This window comes from Lampetra planeri, chromosome 41 (assembly GCF_965212315.1).
Source record: "Lampetra planeri chromosome 41, kcLamPlan1.2.h2, whole genome shotgun sequence".
NCBI lineage: Eukaryota > Metazoa > Chordata > Hyperoartia > Petromyzontiformes > Petromyzontidae > Lampetra > Lampetra planeri.
This window is the reverse complement of record NC_136147.1, coordinates 260,740-283,455: the sequence shown is the minus strand read 5'-3', so window position 1 is coordinate 283,455 and position 22,716 is coordinate 260,740. Positions and strand designations below refer to the sequence as shown.

At 52.8% G+C, this 22,716-nt stretch overlaps 1 protein-coding gene across 2 annotated transcripts in view; it reads left to right on the top strand.

Moving 5' to 3' along the window:
• Positions 1 to 22,716, top strand: part of LOC144732034 (calcium/calmodulin-dependent protein kinase type II delta chain) — an 86,685-nt gene that overhangs the window by 2,783 nt on the left and 61,186 nt on the right. For both annotated transcript variants that reach the window (XM_078613231.1, XM_078613230.1), the window contains exon 2: positions 1,911 to 2,005. In XM_078613231.1, coding sequence (XP_078469357.1) covers positions 1,911 to 2,005 — 95 coding nt within the window. The remainder of the gene's footprint in view (positions 1 to 1,910; positions 2,006 to 22,716) is intronic.

Here is a 22,716-nt window from a genome sequence, read left to right as displayed (position 1 = left end):
CACCACGATCCGTGCCACCCCCACCCACCACGCTCCGTGCCACCCACCACGCTCACTCTTGCGCTCAATACATCGCTTCTGCACGTGCCTATCTGCCTACCTGCTTGACTACCTAGCTGCCTGTCCTTCCTGCCTATGCTACCTTTGCACCTGCCTGCCTACCTACCTGCTTGCCTACAAACCTCCTTACCTACAAACCTCCTTACCTACCGGCCTACCGGGTTACCTTCTTGCGGACCAGGCTCCCTCCGCTAACAATCGATGGTGTGCTTGAACACGCACGCACACACAGGGATGCCCTACCTGCCCTCGCGTACCTCCACTGCGTGTCGTACGTGTGTGTGCGCTTGGCCTCCTTGCTTCTCTCCCTGCGTGCCTGTTGTGCATTCCTCGTCCCTTTATCTGCCTAGACCTGCCGGTTTCACCTGTCGACTGCCCGTTGATCACGTGCGCACACACACATGCATTCCTGCCCGCCACACCCTTTTCCCCCCCTTATCAACCTTTGTATCTGCAGACATTCCCATTTATCCTTGTCCTAGCCTGCTTTAGCCGTCTTTCTCTGTTCACCTTCTTTATTCAGCCGTAGTAAACAAATAGATATATAACGGTGGCTTTTATATACACAGGAAGGCCTCGGTGAAAACCCCGCCATGCATACACATGACGAACTCTTAGAAGCTCTACACCGATGGCTTCAATAATCCACTGCTGTGCTGTATTACCATCTCTCCCGGCTCCCTTGCAGCCCAGGCCAACAACCCCCTTGGCATTCACGGTGCTCCAACGCCTTATCTTATCGACACAGCGGCTTTGGTTTGCTTGGCGCTCTACGCTCACCTTTGCCTGCCACACGTGCTTACATACACACTACACACTGCGTGTGTATGCATATGTAAATATACATACATATACACACACTGTATGTATATGCGTGTGCCTGCACAAATGCCCTGCGTGTGCCCCAAACTAAAGCCACTAGCACCGCACGTTTTTTGATCTTTGACAAAATATCTGTTCCCCGTCCTTCCAAGTCTGTCGACTGTATCCCATTCCACGATACGTGGCGCCATGGTGGCGAGATGTTAACTCCCTCGCCTGGTACGCAGGAGGTCGTGGGTTCGATCCACTCCCTGTAACACCTTTATATTTGGAGTGTGCATGTTCTCCAATGTGGTAACGTGGACTTTTCTCCGTGTCCTCCAGTTTTTCTCTCCACGTTCAGAATCAACATGTAGTTCGAGCATTTTGCTGCTTTAAATTTCCACAAGACGAGCCACTTTGTTGAGCTATCATTTGTGGCCGGGTTGCTTCTGAAAAACAGCTATATAGCTCAGTGGGCCTTACGATATATACGTAAAAAAGAATTCAAATATATATTTATTTACCTCTCCGAATCGTCACCATCTCGCCATGCTCAATCCACTGCTGGGTGAAGGCTTCCAAAGCGGCCGCCATCTCTCGTGGTCTCGTGACGCGGCCGTGTAAATATTTTTTTAAACGAAACAAACTTTTACCGTTTTGGAATATGTTTCGCTTGCACTCACATGCGATGTGCATCATGCGGATGGAGATTCGTTTTCATCAAAACACAAGTTGGGGCTAGATCGAATGACTGTAAAATTGCTCCTCGCGTACATTCAATCGCTCGGTGCGTACGGCTTGCACGATGACTGTAAATGGTGACATTGTGATGTTTAACCGGTCAGAGAAACGGTGAATGGGGGGGGGGGCAATGACTTGGCGACTGCTGTGTGTGGTAATGTCCACAGGCGCCAGTTTTTGTCTCCCACATTCTCCGATTAGCACGGTCGGCGACGTACGGCGCAAAAGAAGTTCAACATATATTCTAGCCGCCGGTCTTGAATTTTTTCATTCAAAACCGCTTTTGTTTTTTTTCCCTTTCCCAGGGGCGCCTTCTCCATTGTGCGCAAATGTGTGAAGGTCGCCACCGGCCAGGACTTTGCCGCCAAGATTATCAACACCAAGAAGCTCTCCGCTCGAGGTGCAGCTGCGTGTGCGGGCATGCGCGGGGGCATGTGCGGGCGTGCAAGCGTGTGTGTTTGGGATGTGCATGCAAAACAGGCGAAGGTGAAGGTGCAGCCCTGCAATGTCCTTGCTCGCACCATTTGCTGGCGGAATGGCCTACATCAGAGGGAGCCCCGAGAGAAGTCCCTCTGATGTAGGGTATTTGGCCTGCTCTTCCACGCTAGGCAGGCAATTTCGAAGAGGTGACTACCCACTCTGTACCCCGACACATGGCACATGCCGATCTACCAACTGCAGCTTGACCCATTAACACCGCTGAGTGGACGGAGGTGGAGAGGTTGTGAGAAACTTGGCCCATTATTTCAGCTGACGTAGCTGGAGATGGAATTGAACCTGCGACCACTGGATTACAAGTCCAGTGTGCAAATCAATGCACCGCAGCAGAAGCTCCTGGGATGTGTATTTGTGCGCGTGTGTGGTTCCGTTATGAAAATGATTGTCGCCCATACAACACTGCACCCTTGCCATTAGAGGATGTTTAACAGTGGTTTTGTGCAGAGGGGTCTGCTTTGGTAATTCCATGTAATTTTTGTTTATATTGCCAGGTAAGGCCCACTGAGCGATATAGCTCGTGTTCAGAAGCGACCTATCCACATGATAGCTCGACAAAGTGGTTTATCATCACGTGCAAATTTATCGCAGCCGAATACTCTGAACGCACGATTCTAAATGTGGAGAGAAAAACCAGAGGACCCGGAGAAAAATCTGTGCGACCACGGGGAGAACATGCAGACTCGAAATATGCAGGCTTCAGGGTCTGGATTGAACCCACGACCTCCTGCATACGGGGCGAGGTAGTTAATATGGTGCCATCGTGGTGCCCTGCATGCACCCGCGGTCGTTTGCAGAAACGACACCGTAGCTCCCTTGCAAAGTGGATCGGGGGTGCGAGCAGCAAGTGTGATCGCTAGCCCACGACCATGTGCCAGTGTTGCCTCTGCATATAAGGCACACAGCTGACATTGAGTATCCTGTGATCGATTTTGTAAGTGCACGATACCGCTGTGCATTGGTGTCCTATACCAGTTTTCTCAACTTCAACATTTGTATTGCGGTTGAGGTGGACTAATTGTCCGCAGTGGTTGGCACACCTTTATAGGAACCCAGCAAACTTTGTTCGATTGCGAGACCGTGTATATCATCCATGCTTCTACGCTCAACACAATGACCAGGCTGGTGAAGTATGCTCAAAATAACCCCCGTGATTCGCACAGCGTGGGGAGGCTATCATCCAGCAGTGGATTAACACCGAGGCCGTCATGTTTTTGTGTATTATAGTAAACATGTTAAAAGGTTACTTTTATTTAATTCTGAAAGCCTCACGTGGTCAAAGTTAATTTCTTTCTCAGAAGCACTCCGAAAAGGACATTCGACCAACTCCCAATCATAGCAACGATCGCCACTTAAATCCTGTTTTGCCAGGCCTTCCTTTGGAAGAGGAGGTAATGAATGTCAACGAGCTCCCGTGCATCGAGAGGGAGGACACTGAATTGAATTTAAACCGGGGGGGTGGGGGGGCGGCCAGTCGTGTGTGGATGTGCACGTCGGCACGGCCAGGAACAAAAAGAAATGCACACATGCCGAGTGATGGACGTGTGCGTTTTATGCGTGCGTGTGTGTGCTAGTGTTCTTGCGGTAGTGCAGCGGGTCGCGCGCTGCGCCGAGAACCCTGGCTGTCCAAGTTCGATTCCTACTTCCGGACCAATAACGGTGACGAATATTCAAACCGGTCCTGGGCCTTCCCGAGGTCGACTCGGCCTCAACTGAGTATCTAGTGCAATGTGGAAACATCAGTGCTGGGGAGACAAAGGCGGCCGGGGGCGGTATTGGCCACCCACCCCCTCGTGTGCCTTGCCGGCTTTCACAGGTGCTCGCAAACAGGACTTGCTCCAACAGTCTGTTGTCTTTGTTCTTGCGCGGTGTGGCCGAGAGCTGGAGTAAAAGCATTTGGTAGCCAGAGTGCTGAGCCAACACCACTGAGATCCTGAGCTTTAAATCCAGGTTCCAGACACCTGTAATTAAAGCGCATTCTCAAGTGTAGTGAGTTGATGGTCTTAGACAAATCACAAATGACTTCACACGCAAAAAAAACCCATGTTAATTTGTTTATGCACTTACATTTTTTTGGTTGCATACCAGCTCGGAATTTATTAAATTCCTTTTCACTGCTTTGCAACTAACCTTACCACTATAAGGGGTGCCACAGTGGCAGGGTGTTCACTACCTCGCCTGGTATACAGGAGGTCGTGGGTTCGATCCCGACTATGACACCTATATATTTGGAGTTTGCATGTTCTCCCCGTGATCGCGTGCATTTCTCTCTGGGTCCTCCGGGTTTTCCCTGCACATTTAGACACATTCATTTAGAGCATTTGGCTGCTATACATTTACACACGGCAAGTCACCTCGTTGAAGTGGCCAGGTCGCTTCCCTGGTAACAAAAGCATAGTTTAGTAAGGCAGAGTGGGCGACCAAGGTATCTGCGCTCGACCACGTGGACCAAAAGGGATCTCGGGAGGTAGTTGTGACGTCCGCTTCTGTGGCTCTGCGAGAGATCTGAACTGATCCATCATCGCGCGGCGTGTCGCCGCTGATAACGCAATCCGCATGAAAAAGAAAGAAACCTCACCTGACAACGGTGCCGCAGCTTGCGTTTGCGGGGCGCCTGCCCACGGCCCCTCCCCCCCACCGCTCGTGCAGCCAGCGTCCTGCAATTGCACATCGAGGAGCAATTATTTCCGCCAATTAATTGACAATTTGAACAAATTCATTGCTTGCTGAATAGCAGTTTATTGCCGGGGGTACCATTTGGCTCTGTTCTGCAGGTGGTGAGACGGTAAAGCACACATCGATGAATGTACGGTGTTGTCCTTTCATTAGACGACTAGAATCCCTTATTTTCTTTGACACTCATTAATGCGTTCCTTGTGCAATGCAAACCTGGTAGACTGTGGTCACATGGATTGGCTGTCTTTAATATTTTATGACCTCACAGCTTTGTTGAAATCCGTGCATCCTTGCAGCGGAGCGCACGCTGCAAGGATGGTTCATGACAACCGGAACAGCACCACGCAGACGTTTCCCCGGGCGCTACACAGAACGCTTCCAAGTTTCCCTATTGCAGCAATTGAACCATCAGATTTGTGCAAACTGGTCAAGGTTGTGATCGCCTCTGACCTCAGACCCACCCGACCACCCGACTAAACTCGGCAGCGCACGAATGCCTTGCCGGGGGATGATCGCCCATGCAAATGACGGTGGCGGATTGTCTCCAGCTCCAGGGCGGATTTGGGAGCTCGTAGCGGGGGGAGGGGGGGGCAGCTGCACGGGAGGGCAAGGGGGGGGGTACCTTTGCACCGCCGCGCGTCTGCGCGTGCATCGCCGCACGCGTCTGCGCTTGCATGCATCGTGCATGCACGTGCGTGTGACTGTGGCGGTACAACACAGGCGGTGGAGGGAGTCTGCGCTCAGGGGATGTTGCAGAGGGTGGGTGACTGCCGCACTGCAGAGGCTTCTTGGATTATCGGATTAGGCTGCCCGGGATAAAACTTGACGGCTAAACCCGGCGCGAGTTGCGCGTCGCCCCCGCTGGCTACGAGAAGCAACAAATAGAAGCGGTAATGTCAGCGGTTTTGAACTTCAATTATACATTATTATTGTTCTATATATATATTTTTTTACCAGTATTTTGTCTCCTTAATCGCTGACACGAGCTACCTTTCGACAGCCCCAGGGCATTCATGAGGAAGCTTCAAATCTAGAATTCATAAGGAAGTTATAACTAAACAAAAATGTTTATATTTTACCAGGGTAAGGCCCACTGAGCTACGTAGCTCCTTTTCAGCAGCCGCCTGGCCGCACACGACGGCTCAACGAAGTGGCTCATCACGTGGACATTTCCAGCAGCCCAAGCACTCTTAAACACATGTTTATAAACGTGGAGGGAAAAACCGGATAACCCAGAGAAAAATCCATGCGACTACGGGGAGAAACACGCATACTCCAATTATACAGATGTCAGGGTCGGGATCGAAGCCACGCCCTCCTGCCTACCAGGTGAGACAGTTAACATCTCGCCGCCGCGGCACCCCAAGCGTGTTTGGGTGGGGGGTGCTGTGAGCAGCTTTGCAGAACGGAAGGGCGGGCGGGCCGTGCAGGAATGCTCCGATCACCGCTTGACTTTCCTTCGAGCGAGGTGGGCAAGGGCAGGGTCTGTCCGCTGACCAACGCTCACAGTTTGGAGAGATTAAATCTCTGTGCGTGTCTCTCTGCGGGGAGTGAAAGTGCGGCGGTTCGTGCGCTGCGAAACGAACTCGGCGACCCGTGTTAGATTCCCGCCCTCGGTCAACACCAGTGACGCTTATCTGAACCGGTCCTGGGCCTCGCCTAGTTCAACTCGGCCTCAAACTAGTAACTGGTGTGGTGTGTAAACTTTGCCACTGGGGAGACAAAGGCGGTCGGGCGTGGTGCTGGCCACCCACCCCCTCGGTGTACAGTGCCGACCTTCATAGAAGTGCTCGCGAACAGCACTCGCCCCACAATAGTCTGTTCAGACTACACGGGGGATCTTCGTGTTGTCCCTGTACAGAGGGGAGAGTCTCTGTGTGCGTCTCTGTGGAGCGGTGCATCGCTGGGCTCGCATGGAGGGGACGGGGTTAACCAAGAAAGGTCAGCTCATTGCAAATTATCAGAGATAATCACTCCAGGCGGCTAGGAATCCACCGAGGCAGTGCACAGGCGTGTAGCTGTTAATCCGCCCGCGGTGCTGAGGCGACCAGGGGGTTGGTGGATGCCCCCAGGATGGGAAACGTATGTGGGCAATGCACCCTGCAGCGATATGCGCGTGGAATTCCATTTTAATTGGCCACTTTGTAGCGAGTGCGTCGGCCCGGCGATAAGGCTGCGGCTACGACACGGCAGCAGCCGAGCGCGAGGCGGCGGCAGCAGCGTGAGGCTGGGACAGATGGACCGTTGCAGAGTCTCGCAAGCGACACGTCTGCAGAGCCACTGAATGCAATCGCTTTTCAAAAATGTTATTTATTTAACACATTGCAAATCCAGATTTGGTCAACCTTTAGGAGGCGGCTTGGGAGCCTTGACCTGGCATGGCCACCTGCTCTGAATTTGCGCACTTTTGACAGCTGGATTCCCATCTCCTGTCATCTCTTTTTATCATCATCACTAGCCATGATCAGTCCACTGCTGAATGAAGGCCTGCCCATGCTACCGCCACCTTTTCACGGACGTGCAATGTCTAACAATCCATCCCAGAACCTGCACCGTGAAATTATTTTAATCGCTCCATCTCCTAGGTGGACGTCAACTCGGACGCGTTACATTCCTAAACGCATTTACTTCTCTTAATAGTTTGGATGATGTCGTTTAACGTGCGTATTTTTTCTCCATTTCTGTCTCTCGGTATAATTTAAATCGTTGACCTCTTCGTGCTTCTCCACGCGCCGTTGCGCTTATTCGGGGAATTGGCAAAGTTCGCCCCCCGATTCGTGAATCTGATGTGTGATATCCGGCGGTGTGTGTGGGGTCCACAGCGCGGATCGCAAATCGCTTGATGACAATTTCGGTCAAATTCTCAGACAAAATTAACAGCGGTGACTTTGACTTTGAGACAATGTGAGATGGCTAAATCTTGGGGAGGCCTTCATCCAGCAGTGGATAGATCGATGCTGTTGATGACTTTCACCGAGCTTTCTACTTGGTTAAATAAAGTGCAGTACATTCTGCTTGACTTGACAAGCGCACGCAGTGAATGCTTTGATAGCTGTACCTTTATCGAGTGCGCTTGCCAAAAAATCAATGCAGTATTTTTTTCAATATATATTCCTTGCGTTGCCTTCGCAAGCCGTACTCGCTTGTGTTCGTCTCCAGGGCCTGGGCTTGTGACGACGTCAATACAGATCCCCTCTATCTCTCTCATCTCTACCTCTCTCATCTCTACCATGTCCGCATGTGTGCCGCCCCCCCCCCCCCGTCTGAGGAGTTGGGGAGACACGGGGAGAGGGACGCGTGTCCTCTTTTCAGTACCATAATCCAGTAATCATTTAAAATAATTCAGGACGGCTTTGTCAATCAACTTGTGGGCGACCACATCGCCCACGCATTTTGCCATATTTCACCACGTTGCTCAGTGCGGGATCGGTGAAGATGTCACTTGCCACCGATGTTAGCCGTGACCGGGAACCAAACTCCGGTGTCGATTGGATTCGCGTCACAGGATGAAAACCACCGCCACCCCCTCGTACCCGCGATAATAATCAAGCATGCACCTGTAATGAGGCCAGTGGAACTGAAAGACGTGGGGGGAGGGCAAGACGGAGGCACAGAGCTGGGGAGGTGAAGGAAAGAGGGGTGGGTGTGATGCGAGGTAGGGGGGGAGGGGGTTGTCAATAGAAGAGGAGTTGCACACGGAGAGAGAGCCAAGAAGATGGAGCGATGGTCGAAAGCAATACGGATTCAATGGAGGTCACAGTGGCCGCGTTTTCAACCGACTCCACCCGTGGTTTTTGAACGGACTCTCCGTCCCCCCCCCGTCCCCTCCCCTGTGGTCCCTATCCCCCCCTCCCCCACCGTGCCAGCGAGCGGTGCAGCAGCGGTTGTGACGCAGAGAACATCAAATCCCCGGGGGGAGCCTCGGTGCAGGAGTTGAATTTTGATATCTGGGTCAGGCCGCTGCGCGCTGTGCAGCCGGGCGCGCGGTGGGGGGGGGCGGTGGGGGGCGGTGGGGGGGCGGCGAAAGGGTTTTTTCCCTTTCGTTTCATTATTTCCTGCTTGCCCCAGAAATTGATCGCTGTGGGTCCACGCTTTTTGGCACGAATGGCAAGAGGCCACTACGCCAGCCGTGCGTGAGAGACCCCCCCCCTCTCCTCTCGTCCACTCGATTCGGTTGATGGTGGGCAGCGTCGACGAGAAGCGTCGAGTCCCGCCTTGGCCGATCGTCTCCACATCCGTCGTGATCGTCACGTTGGGACGAAATACAGCGGCTCTGTTCGGCGGGATGTTTGCACAAATGCAGTTGTCATCGTTATTATCTTTAAACGGTCGTCTCCGTCGTAACATTTGGCGCTATCACCAGCAAGATATTGTCATCGTCATTTAGTATTCAATGTCGTCACCAGTCGGTCATTATCGACATTACCACCACAATAATCATAATCGCAGAATTACAATTCTTGTTACAATAATGTTTGATACCATCACCGTCGCACTATTGTTTATCATCGGCATTATCGTCACGTTTCATTCATGATCTTACAATAATAATCTTCATTGTCATCGTCGTCTTGTGATATTCATCATCGTGTAGAATGTATCCTAACCTCCATTATCGTGTGTGTGTCATCGTCGTCGTCACATCCAAAGCAACAGCAGAAGCAGTGCCATCTCCTAGTGTTTCATTATCCACCGCTGGATGAAATAACTCCGTTCCTCTGGCACAACCTGCCTTCTCATAAACACGAAGCTTCGCTTTGCATCCGGAAGCACGTTTTGTCTTCCATTTGCCTTCTCCCCATTTCCACAAGCTGCACTTGCACATTCTCGCGTCTGTCGTGTCGCCAGCAGTCTCGAGACGGCGCGTGGCTTTAGCAGCGCAGACTTCATCGATCATGTGATCAGATTGCGCAGCTGCTGGTAGCCGGGCTTGGAGAGGAGACCGGGATGGAGAGGGTCTCCCCCTTGATTTCGTTAATTGGATTTGGACCAACTCGGGTCCCCTCCTTCGCGAGAGGCCGCGTCCTCCGTCTAGCGTTAACGGAGCCCCCCCCGCCCCCACAGCCTATGCTCATGCGGCCACATGTTGGGGTTTTTTGTTATTTTGTGGGGCTTCTCCTTTTTATGGTTGGCTTTCGGTTCCCTGTCGTGCGCTGGAGCGAAACAACCGACCCAACTGTGACTGCTTCACCGATCTTCAAGATTCAAATTGTGGGAGCGATCAAATTGCGTTCTTGTCGAAGAAGGGCCACTTGCCCAACACGTCACCTGTTGTTGTTGTCGTTGTCGTCGTTGTAGTCAACGTTGTCTTGTAAGGCCCGCGGCGATGTTGCCGAGGCCGCGGTGGATTGCCACGCGCCTCCCCGGCCCCACGACGCGGGGCCCGAGGGTATCGGCGGCCCCGGCTCGGTGCCGCGGCACGGCCGTTCTGAACCGCAGGAGACATCCGGCAAACTCTTGCCGCAGCGCACGCTGAAGGCGGGGAGCAAAGATCGTAGGGGGGTTGTGAGGGGGGAGCCGCAGGAACGCGGCGATCGAGTTAACCGCACCGCCCACTCTGCTGCGCCCGACGGCATCGCCCCGCGCGGCTCGCTGTGCGCGGTGGCTGCCGTTCTCAGCGGTGTCCAGGCTCACCCCCCCACCCCTCCTGCTTAGCTTTGGCTTCCGAAATCTTGACGAGGGTCCGGGGTGCATTTTACGAGGTGCATTTGCAGCGTGAATTCTGCGAACGCACATTGCGTGCAGAACGCTTCGGTGGGGCTCAACCGACTCGTGGTGGTGGTGGCGACCAGCGTGAGCCGCCACCCCCTCCACCCCAACCCCGTTCCTCCGCTGCACCACGTGGCCACACACCCTTCGTGCTTTTACCCCCAAAAATGTTACGACCGATTCCGAAGCCGGGCCGGACCGATGAATCGTCGTCCAGAGGCTCTCGCGCCGGCTCCGCCGAGCCCGTGTGTGTTGTGTGTTTTGTGTTTTTGCGAGTCTTGGCGACGCGAGAATTGACTTCATTATAAGGCTCATTAATAATACATTTCTTATTAATGGCGTGACAATCTGTCGGGGGGTGGGGGAGGGTGGGAGGAGGGAGGAAAAGACGAGCCGGAGCGTTCGCTGAACTCGCTTTGATGATGACGACAACGACGCTACCTCTCGTCGTCTCCATGTTTGCATTTTAAATTTAATTTGAGTTCGAATGTCCTCCCTGCCGTGCACTTGCTCCGCATTGCAGCTCGGGTGGCGGGGTGTGGGGGGTTCCCGGTGGTGTTATCGCGGTGCAGGGTTATTGTTATTGCGGCGCTAGAGTAAATGTCGCTCTTTTATTCGTCGTCGTCGTCATTGTGGCTGAGCACTGCCGCGCTTGAAGCGGCTGTGCGGCTCGAGCTCCTGTGGAGGGCTCGCGCGCGGAGCGGCCGTGCGGCCTGACAGAGACCCCCTCCCCCCAACGCACGCGTGTTGGGGGTGGAGTGGGTGGAGTGCGCTCCTCGGCCAGGAACGTGACAAGCGCCCGCAGGCACCATTCCTGCCGCGGAGCCACGTGGAACCCGGCCGGCCGTTGACGTCCGCTTCCCCTTGTACAATGTACATGTGGCTTGTTTGTCACCATGGATAGCTTTGCTCACTCGATCGCTCGCTCGGGTGGCCGCGAAGGAAGCGGCATTTCTGGGAAATGTGATTAAAAGTTCGACCTTTCAAAACACCCGTTTTGGTAATCCGCGTTGGGCACGACGGTCAAATGAACGTGGGTTTTAAAGAAGGGGCTGTTTCGCCGGTGGGGTGTTGCTTTGTCTCGTTGTGATTCTTTTTTTAAACATCGGCGCAATCAATTTCTGCAAATGCACTTTACGGGGACCCCCTTTTTATTTGTTTATTCGCGCGTGTTTGCCTGCCGACTCGCACCTTGACGTCCATTGCTGTCACACTTTGCCGACGAGCAAAACCGAGTGTTGTTGTTGGGCGGCCTCAAATTAAGCAAATGCCGCGAAACAACGAGAAGACGTCAACATTTGTCTCACAAAGCACTCCTCCACCACCCTGCGCTCTCTCCTCCTCTGCCATTTTCATAATTTTCATTCGTCTGCCCTCGTTAACCACCCAGGGTGTAGATGCACACCCGGTGAGTTTTTATGCATCGATGAAACGTCGAACCTGACACCACCGATAGACGCGTGGAGGAAGTTGTTTATGCTCGGAATTATTCTACCGAGGGGGTAAAAAAAAAGGAACGTGTGGAATAGAGAACGTACCTCCGGCGACATCATCTTGACCACCAAGAGGCGCGAGGTGGGTGTGGGCAGGAGGACGCGCCCGTGGCCACACGGTGGACGATGGCCCGTGGTGGAGACACGATCTGAGAGGGGCAGGCCGAAGGAGGGGAAATCCTCTCGATAATCTCGCGTGCAGGTGTTGGCGGATGGATCGCGGGACTGAGAGACGGCGACGGCTTGGGGATGCCTTAATAATAATAATAATCCAGCAGTGGCTCGATCGTGGATTATGAGCACGCGTCTCATGCCCCGTGTTCGTTCGTGCCTCTTGTGCTGAAGGGGAAAGAGCAAAATTGGCTCGTGTCCCGTGCTTGTTGTGGGGCCGTCCCAGCCGCTAATGTTTGGACGGAGAACGTCGTTGTAAGAACGTTGTTGTAAGCTCTGGCCCGGTTTGTCTAGGGAGGTGTGGGGGGGGGATGGAGGAGGGGGGGCGACTCAATCGCTCGGGCGATGGATACAATCCCGTCAGAATCGATCCGGCGCTTCACCTCCGCAAGACAAATGTGCGGCGCCTCCGCTGCTCGTTCCAATGGACAATGTCGGCGGCGGCCACGCTCAAGCCACTGCTGGCTGAGGTGAAAGCTTCCCCCAATCTGCCCGCCAGCACCTCGCGTGAGCCCGCGATGTAACAATCCAACCTTGGCACGCCGTCACGCGTGTTGGCTACCATTTCGTCGCTGTCGCTGCTGTTGACCGTCGGCCTGCAATCGTCCCTCGTTAGCCACTGCGGCGTGTCCTGCCCCTCGGCTCGCTCAACTGTTTGAATCGTGCCCCCCCGCCAACCTGCAGCGTGTGCTCTCTCTGCATCCCTGTCTTCGATTTCGGTGGGGGGGGGGGGGGTGCAGTGTGCGCGATCACTCCAATCGGATCGCGCACACAACCCCTGAGTTGTGGTGACCAATACGCGCAACCCCTGAATTGTGACCAATACACGCAACCCCTGGGCCGCGTTGACGGATGCCTGCTGCTCGAGCCGATGAAGCCCGCTTGGCATGTTGGCGTGGGGAGACCGCGCCGCGCCGCGCCGCGCCGCGCCGCGCCGCTCACCGGCACCAAATCCGTCTCCCGCCTGCCACCGTGCCCCGTGCTTCGCGCCGGCTGATTCATCACGCGCCAGCACCGCCGCAGCATCTTCTTGTTGTTGCCTCGCACCACGGGGTGGTGACTCGCCGTCGATGTCCTGGCTCGGTCGACCGAGCGACGTCTGCTCCAACGTGGTGGGGGGGGGGGGGCTAACGGCGAAAGTCCGAAGCGGCAGGGCAACTCGTCATTTGCCGTCGTTGGCCGCGATCTCTCTGCTGCTGGATGAAGCCTCCTCCCCGAGGCTGGCTTCCTTAGTCTTGCGACGCAATGATCCGTCCGGCTTCGGCACGCGAGCCCATTTCATTGCTCCGTCTCCGTGGTGGGCGTGCTGTCGGAGCGTGTTGCTTCCTTTTCGCTGCCACTGCTGTCAATATTCTTGACCGCGGGCCCATCATCCCTTCTGTAGACGCATCCTGTCCAAGCACACTTTTACTCGGGTCAATACGAGGACTCTCGCTTGCGTGCGTTCTCTAATCAGTGTGCTCCCTTTTCCTGTCTTGGTCTAATTCCAATTGTGCTTCCGTGCACACTGTTAAGGTCTTGTTCCATTATCTTTTTAAATGTCAATGTTGACTGACTGACGTCGTCAAATCCTGAGCACATTTGGTATTTGCGCCATTCTTGTGGTGCAAGGCTATCGGGAAGATGATGTGCTATGGAGTTTTGTCTGCAATAGTTTCACCTGAGTGAAGTGATGTTGCCTTGTAGCGTAACCCAATGAACAACAATCAATAAGCAGACACGTCTCATTCGTATATCGGTCTCTGCACATAAACAAAACAAGCATGTTTTACATGGCCCATCGGCCCGCTCGGCCTTGTAGGAGTGCATGATCTCAACAGCGTTGTTCCAAACAGTCGAATTCTGGACTGGTTTCAACATTCAGTGTCTTATGAACGGAGTCGGGCTCACCTGAATCACTGCTGGTGAACTTGAAAATTCATAGAGGCAAGCTATGGGGTTCCTGGTTCAGTGCAACGCTATCATCATTAGTATCGTTGTGGAGAATATAATGATGACGTGTCGCATATCCGTTTCTCCACCATTTATTTTTTCACCCAATGAGATAATTTGCGAGTCATTTTACATTAAGCAAATATGAACCCTGGCATCAACAAAACACGTGCCCCCCCCCCCCCCCCCCCCCATTCTTAAACAATATCACGGGATCCTTAGCATCCACTGTGACGAAGCCGCAATTAACCCGGGCGACCGCCGGGTCGTGAAGAATCTCGTGTGGCTGCGAACGTGCTTTCCACTCGGCCTTGTCACTGCCCCCAAATTGGACGAACCTGTCGCTGGAAGAAAGTCCTTCGTGAAAATCCCAGGGCTTCCTGAATGGCAAGGCCGTGCAAATTACTGTGCTCTTATGAAGTGGGCCCTGAGAATTGTTGCTCAGAACAATTGTCCCGGCAGCGGCTGGAGCATCTCTGCTTCGGGAACGCGCAGCCCTGCCCGCCTGTCTCTGAAACGTCACCCACTTGAAATGACAATTGCTAATATAATGTTCGGCTGATGCCTTTTTGTTAATCCACTGCCTTGGTGTTGTTGGGCCTCCCTTGCGCCATGTCGATCCACGGAGGGGGGTTGGGAGCGGTTTGGTTGACCATACATCTGCCATGCCGGTTGGCTCAGGTGCGGGTTTGTGAGAATGGTGAGGAGGGGGGAAGTCGAGGGCTGGTGCGGATGTCACCACTGATGTTAATAGTGATTCCATACTGTTTAGTTCTTTCGGTAAAGTCACGTAGATAGAAAAATAAAATAAAACTAAAATAATATATCACGAAGTTTTGATCGCAACACAAGCGGTCGTCCTCGGGCGTAAAAAATAATCCAGCAGTGGAACTGCCGAACCAGCGAGAGAGCTGTTACAACAAGAGGTTATTTACGTGGCGATGGGCAAGCAAGCGGGGTCTGAGCTGGAAAGGAATTCCATCCCCGGACGCAAGCACGTCAGTTATGTTAATGGGGGAGATTAGGGAGAGAGTAGGGAGAGAGATTAGCATGAAATGAGCTTCCGTCGCCGCATAAGAGTAGTGTCGCATATGCGCACAACAGCAGTGTTAACGGGAGATTAGCACTATGATGATGGGAGAGATTAGGCAGGGAGATTAGGGGGATTGGTGTTGGACCAGATGACGTGGGCCTTTTTGGCGTCGTGCGCCTTTTGGCGTCATCTGGTCAAACCCATGTGAGACTAGGCTCTAAGGAAAGCTGTCTCGGGTGTGGACCAATCAACTTAAAGGACAGTGCATATATTATCAGAGTTATGTTTTTTGTTTGCATTATGGCTGCAGGTATTGTGGTCTATGCAAACATGACTCCTTGTAAAAAAAGGTGTCAGTTTTGTTGCCAGATAGAAGGGTAAAAAAACAATTATCATATCTGGATGGCTTCATGGACAAATCTTTGATGAAAGCCCGAAGGTTTGCAGAGTACCTTGGTCTCGGAAAAAACAATATCGTGCGGGCCCACTGCGTTATAACAATGATCAGCCACTGCAGAGGTATTGGTTCTGCCGTGTTTCAAATCTGCCTTGTCTTCGCGAACACGGTCCGAGACATGTCGTTTCGTTTCCCCAATGTAATTGCTACCGCAGACAGAACTTCGTTTGTAGACACCAGGGTATTGCATGTCAGGAATGACATCCTTCACAGATGGGATCAAATCACGGATTTTGTGTACTGTATTGAATCGGACCTGGATCTTGTGTTTGTTTAAGATTTTGGATAACTTTTTGGTAACACCTGCTATGTACGGCAAGGTGATGGTTTTGTATTGGGTCCTCAGATGGTTGCCTCCCCATGGTTGGAGATACAGCTTTGCAGATTGTGCGGTTTGAGTATCCATTCATCTTGAGGGCTTGGTGTACGTGCTCCAGTTCACTGGCTAGGTGGCGCTGGTCAGAGATGCAGCGGGGGCCCTATGGTGTAGTGTTTTGATGAGGGAGTTATTCTGGGCCAGATGGTGGTGGGAGTCAGGCTTTAGATAGGCATCCGTGTGGGTGGCTTTCCTGTAAACAGTGTCCCAACGAGCCATTAGGCCTCTTCTCGATCAAAACATCCAGGAATGGTAGCTTGCCATAATTTCCACTTGCTTGGTGAATTTGATGGATGGGTGTATGGAATTGATGTGGTTGAAAAACTAGTTCAGTGCTGGCTGGACATGTGGCCAGATGACGAAAGTGTCATCTACGTATCTCTTCCACAGGGAAGGATGTCGGGTGGATGTCAGAATGGCATCTATTTAAAATTTCTCCATGAAAACATTAGCTACCACTGGTGATAAGGGAATGTACCATTCCAGATGAAGTAAGTGTTGGTAAGGCAATGCCTCACCAAAGTTGGTACATCAGGATTCAGTCCCTGTTGGACCAAGTGATTCCACTTCATAATTACCCACGTCTTGCAGCGTCTCAAGTGTGTATGTCCGAAATCCTGGAACTGCCCAAGAGATATTTGGTTTTTATGGACTCTCACCTGGTGCTGTGGGTAGTAGCGAGTCTTTGAGTTGTCTCGCTTCAGGGTCCGCGATAAAAAAATTTGTTTTGTAACATTGCGGTGAGCATAGCACCGGAACCCATCGCGCACCACTCGAATTGCAACAGCAAAAAACGGACCTTTTTGTACGTGTGATCAGATGTTTGGCACGTGGCATTCGATGGTTGGCACATGATCTTAAGCGTGGATATTAATCGATGGAATCGGCGAAATAGTTCCACCACAGCTTCCTACCGCAACTGGATATACGGAGCCTGCTCGCAGGCTTGCTCCGGTTTTTTGATCGTTTGTTGTTAAAGGTGTTTTGTGTAGTGTGTGTGTGTGCGCGTGCACGTTCCTGCGTGTGTGTGTGCGTGCATGCATGCGCGCGGTCCGTGTGTGTGGCCAATGTATAGTAAAAGCTTCCTTTGTGTTAAAGGAGGGCAAGGTTTATTTTTCAGCAAAAATCTCCGAATGCTTGCTCTTATCAAGACAAAGATGTCCCGCATAGCCTTAAAGGACTGGTAGGGCAAGTGCGGTTAGCAAGCACCTAATGAAAGCTGGCACGGCACACACGGGGGTGGATGGCCAGCACCACGCCCGGCCACCTTTGTCTCCCTAAGTAGTGATGTTTACACACCGCACCAGGTACTCGGGACCGGTTCAGATAATCGTCACTGGTGTTTGGCTGTGAGTGGGAATCGAACTCGGATTGCTGGGTTCGTAGCGCAGCACACCGACTTCGACACTATCAACCCCACAGTGGTGAGATGTTTACTTCGCCTGGCATACAGGAGGTCCTGGGTTCGATCCTGACCCAAACGCCTGGTATATTTGGGGACTGCATGCTCTCCCCATGGTCTTGTGGATTTTTCTTTGGGTCCTCTGGGTTTTCATCTCCACATTTTAGAATCGACGCGTGTTTTTTTCGGCTGCGATAGATTTCCACACCATGATAAAGCATTTCGTTGAGCTCTCATTCGTGATAGCCAGGACGCCTCTAAAAAAGAGCCATACAGCTCAGGTGGGCCTTACCCGGTAAAACACAAATCAGTAGAGCTACAACTGCAAACGCGTGGACAGCTGAAACAGGCGCCGCTCCGCTGGCGCTCGGACTGTTCGCGGGGTGTTTTGATAAATATTTACTTTCTAATGTTTTAGTCAATGGCTACCATGTTCCAGCTTTGTAGAAATGCAAATGCTTTCCCCCCGGGCATCCTTAATAATGAACTAGTATCACCTCGTCGTGCAACGAGCACTGAGCGGGTACGCGCGCTTTTACTGCTTTCTGTCCGAGGTCGAAAGCGTTAATGCATTTTGGCTTTCTTTTCGAAAGTCGCGTTGCTGTTAGCGGGGTACGTATAACCCAGTTTTTGAAAACTGTCCACTTTGAAAGGTCTTCCCAAAAATGTGGTAATATATATACAGCACTTATAAGGATTCGCCTGGAACAGCCAAGGCGATGGTGTGACTTGCAACGTCGATCCCATGGTCTTGGCACATGGCACTGTAGCCACATTCTTCCGAGGACAAATGCATTTCGAATATCCGGAATCCACGTTTAGCCACGGGTTTTTTTCCTTTATTTATTATTAGCGGGACGTACCCGGCATTGCCCGTGTCTTAAAAATATTTTCAAAACTACTCTTAAAAATCTAACAGCAGTGCGGTACTGACTGTGGTGGTACCTGCTATGATTACAGCAGTGCATACTGACTGTGGTGGTACCTGCTATCACTACCGTAGTACATGCTGACTCTATAGCAGTATTTATCGACTCTATAGCACAAAGTACTCCCCTGACAGTGGCGTGGTGAGGCCTAGTCCAGTGCAGAGCCTCCTCGCCTAGATTGTCCAGCCGGCCGAGGTGGCACCTTGGCAGGCTGGGGCTGGGCTGCTACCCCTGACCCCCCCCCCCCCCCAGCCACGATGTCCCCGGCCGCTCTAAAGTAATATCTACGGCCTTTAGTGGTAGCATCACCAACTGTATAGCAGTAATAACTGGATGCATCGCAGTGGGGGAGATATGAGACAGTGAATAATTTACCTGAGCATTTAGTGTATTTTTATAGGATTTTTTAACGCGAGAGAAAATGTCCCCCTCACTCCCACCGAAGGCGTGCGACTTGGCATGGGCCGTCCTCCCCACCAAAGGCGCGTGAGTTGGTATGGTCGTGCACGCGTCATAAATAAATAAAAAGAAAGCACACAGAAATCGCACTAAATCGCTAATTAATCTAATTTAAAGTTGACGGATGTGAAAAAGGAATAGCGCTTGCTCACGGCGGGGATTTGGGCATGGTACCTGGCTATTTTTTTTCTTACGTAAACCCCACCGTTGGAGAGCCAAGCGCGCGACCACACACACAAACCCTGCCACAAACAAACCCTGCCACAAACCCACACGCAACTTTTGACTTGTGTATATATAGATTATAGAATAATGTATACATTTGGGATTCATTCACATTATAAAACCAGGAGCCTCCTCAGTTTACTGACATTGTTGGTGTCGTGCGATCACACTGAGAAAATGACGCTTCTGGTTTTATGATTTATTTATTCTTTTCAGCTGAACTGCATTTTCTGCAGCAGAGATGGCTCTCAAGCTCCCCCTGCCTCTGATCCGTTCCACAATTCCAGGCCCGCCTGCTTCCTTCTGTTCCGCAAGCGAATTGCAGCCAATGAACATTTTGTATGCGTGCCTGATCCGCGCGGTGGTCAAATAAACATGGACCGGTTTCCATTTCTGTGGCCACTGCATTTGCATAAAAAAGTGAGCTAGATCGGCCATTGACGTTTTTTAAATATTATTCTGGTGCATTGCGGCTCACGTCCAATCGCTTTCTCTGCTCGCTCGTCTGCCAATCGTTTGCAAAATTTTAGCAAGTGCACATTCATTTGGGGACAAGTGAACCCCAATTAGCATATCAAGCCTGATTGTGCGAGCGCGTGCGAGTGTGCATAATGTTGCACCTTTGGTGTGATTTTCACAACAACAAAAAAAGAGATCTCTCCATCCCCTGCGTACACACACCCAACAAAAGGGAGAACTGGTGTGTTATCTCCAGATTCGCAATGCCGCACGCGCACAAAAAAATTCGCCTGGGCTCAGCGGAATTTCGGTGACCGATTTATCCGTCGTTACTGAATTCGCAGCACTTGTGAACACCGCACCGGTGCTCCCACGCTAATGGCAGCTGCGGGGTAATTCCTGACGCTTAATGTGTTGCATTGTGCGCTTGGGCCCCCCCCACCCCCTTATTAATTGAGTCTGCAGGTTAGAGCCCCTGCCTCTCGTTGCGGGGAAAGAGACACGGAAACAGGAATAGATGTGCGAGTGTTTGTGTGCCTGTGTGAGCGAACGTGAGGATCGTTTTGGGGGAGCAGTCGTGCAGCAGCGGTTAGCGCTATGCTGCGCTACGGACCTGGTGGCCACGGGTTTCGATTCCCGCTCACGGCCAACACCGGTAACAATTATTTGAACTGGTACTGGGCGTCTCCTAGGTCAACTCGGCCTCACATGAGTAGCTCGTGGCGGTGTGTAAACATTGGCACTAGGGTGACAAAGGCGGCCAGGCGTGGTGTTGGCCGCCCCACCCCCCTCATGTGCTGTGCCGGCCTTCATAGGTACTCGCTGACAGCACTTGCCCCAACAGTCTGTTAAGGCTATACGGGGGGGATCTTTGTCATGTGAGGAACGATGATACAGTGGTTAATGACGCAGATTTACTTTTTTAATCTTTGTAAGGGCATCTGAGTGCATTAATGACCCATCTCATCTGAAGCATTTGAAAGGGTACACCCAGTGGCAGTTGTCCCCGTGGGCACGAGGTGATTCAACACCTGGCCTGCAAGTGGACATTGTAGTCTGCCAGTAGGGGGTGATGACTTTTATGTGGCATCACGGTGGCGAGATGTTAATTACCTCGCATGGTACACGGGAGGTCGTGGGTTCTATCTCGACCCTGACACCTGCATATTTGGAGTTTGCATGTCTCTCTCCCTGCGGCTGCTTGGATCTTTCTCCGGGTCCTCCGGTTTTTCCCTTCACATTGAGAATCGACATGTATTTAGAGTATTTGGCTGCTATGCATTTACACGTGATGATGAGCCACTTCGTTGAGCCATCATTAGTGGCCAGGTTGCTTCTGAAAAAGAGCTAAATAGCTCAGTGGTAAAATAAAAATTAGTTTAGTTTCAGTTTAGTTAACACGATCTGGCCAGCAACGGGCCTAGCCCATCGGCAAGGTAGACGAGACGATGGGAACCGCGCTCTGCTGCAGCCCGAATCCGCCTTCGCAGCCGTTGGAGGAAGCCACTTGGCCGCCTGTTTTGCCGTCGCCGGGACGCGTGCCAGTTCCCCATCGGCAGAGTGTTAGATCGCAGATCCTGACGGGCTTTCACGGCCACCGTAGCGGCACCGGAGGCAGAGACCCCCCCCACTCCAGCGCCCTGTCGGGCTGTTCCCCTACGCACCCATTGGCCAGGAGCCACGACGCGGGGGGGGGGGACTTTTGGGGAGAGGTGGTGGAACGGTTAACGCACTGCGCTCGGAAACTAACGATTATCTGAACCGGTCCTGGGCCGCCACCCCTTAGGTCGACTCGACCTCAAATACCCGGTGTATTAAAACGTCGCGACGAGTGAGATGATAAAGGTCGCCGGGATGGTGCTGACCACATGACGCGTGCCATGCCAGCCTTCATAGGGTGCTCACTTGAAAGCCCTCTCCCCCTGACGGCCTGGGGGTTCTGCGGCTCTGTCTATGTGCCGGGTGTTTGATCGTGCATCTCGTGCGCACCCGTTGGACTCGCTCTCTCTGCACGAGGCGGTCTCCTGGCGCGCCGCTCGTGTGCACACACATGCCAGGCGCGACTGCCTACGCGGAGACCTGGGATGTGCGCGCGACGCGCACATTTATTCACGGCAACGACAAAAACCCAAAGTGGACGGAACAAGCGGCGCCCTGAGCCGGTGTGAAGAAAACACACACAGACAATGCACAGCACTGCATTGTCTGTGTGTGTCTCTACATGTGAGGCGAAATATTTGAATCTGTTCTGGGCCTCCACTAGGTCAACTCGGCCTTCAATTGAATACGTGGAACGATTTTGTAAACCTCGCCATTTGGGGAGAAGAACGCAGCCCGGGCGTGGTGCTGCTGGCCGCCAACCACCTCGTGTTCTGTGGCGGCCCTCGTAGCTGCTACTCGCTTAACGACACGTGCCCCAAACGCCTGTTAAGGCTCTACGGGGTGGGGGGGGTCTTTGTGTGCAGGGGGCAGTGGGGGGGGGGGTACGGTGGTTCGTGCCCTGTGCACTACGAACCTCGGTGAACGGAGGAGTTCAATTCCTACTCTCAACCACCACCAGTGACGAATATCTGAATCGGGTCCTCCAGGGCGTGACTCGTCGGTAAACGAGTACCTTGGTGCGGCGTGTAATGTCATCCACACGAAGCAGTGCGGAGACCGAAGGCCTTGGGCGACCTTTGGGTTCCGGCCACACCACCCCCCCCCCCCCATTCGTCCGCCGTGCCGGCCTTCATAGGGACAACTTTCTCCCAGCAGCCTGTGCTTGGTGAGATGGGTTTCGGAGGGGGGGGGGGATCTTTGTGCACATGTGCGAGCACTTAGTTTACTTCTGTTGCATGAGTAACGAACGGCTTCCGTTTTTCAAACCACTTCTCTCGTCAAAAGGCGCCACTGTGCTGCACCTTTCATGCGCGAGCTGCGGGAGGGGGGGGGGGGCAACCCGCGGTGCCGATGGCAGCGAGCAAACGCCACGGCCCGCGGGGGGGCGGGGGGGGGGGGCGCTTTTCAGGTTCCCCCCTCCCCCCCCGTGGTAACTCCTCGGAGGTGGTGAAAGCGAAAAACTCGACACGTTGGTCAACAATGCTGCCCTAAAGAGGGTAGAGGTACCTACATCATAGGTGGCTGTGTCTGTCTGTTGAACTTCTATCGCACCCTACGTAGCCAACCGTGCTAATCGGAGCGTGATCTCTGCTCTGGAGAAGGGCCCATTGCCCCGAACTGATGGGTGTGTTGTTGCGTTTTATTGAACGTCGTCGTGTTGTGTGCATCACCGCTTGCTTTGCAGGCAGCAAAG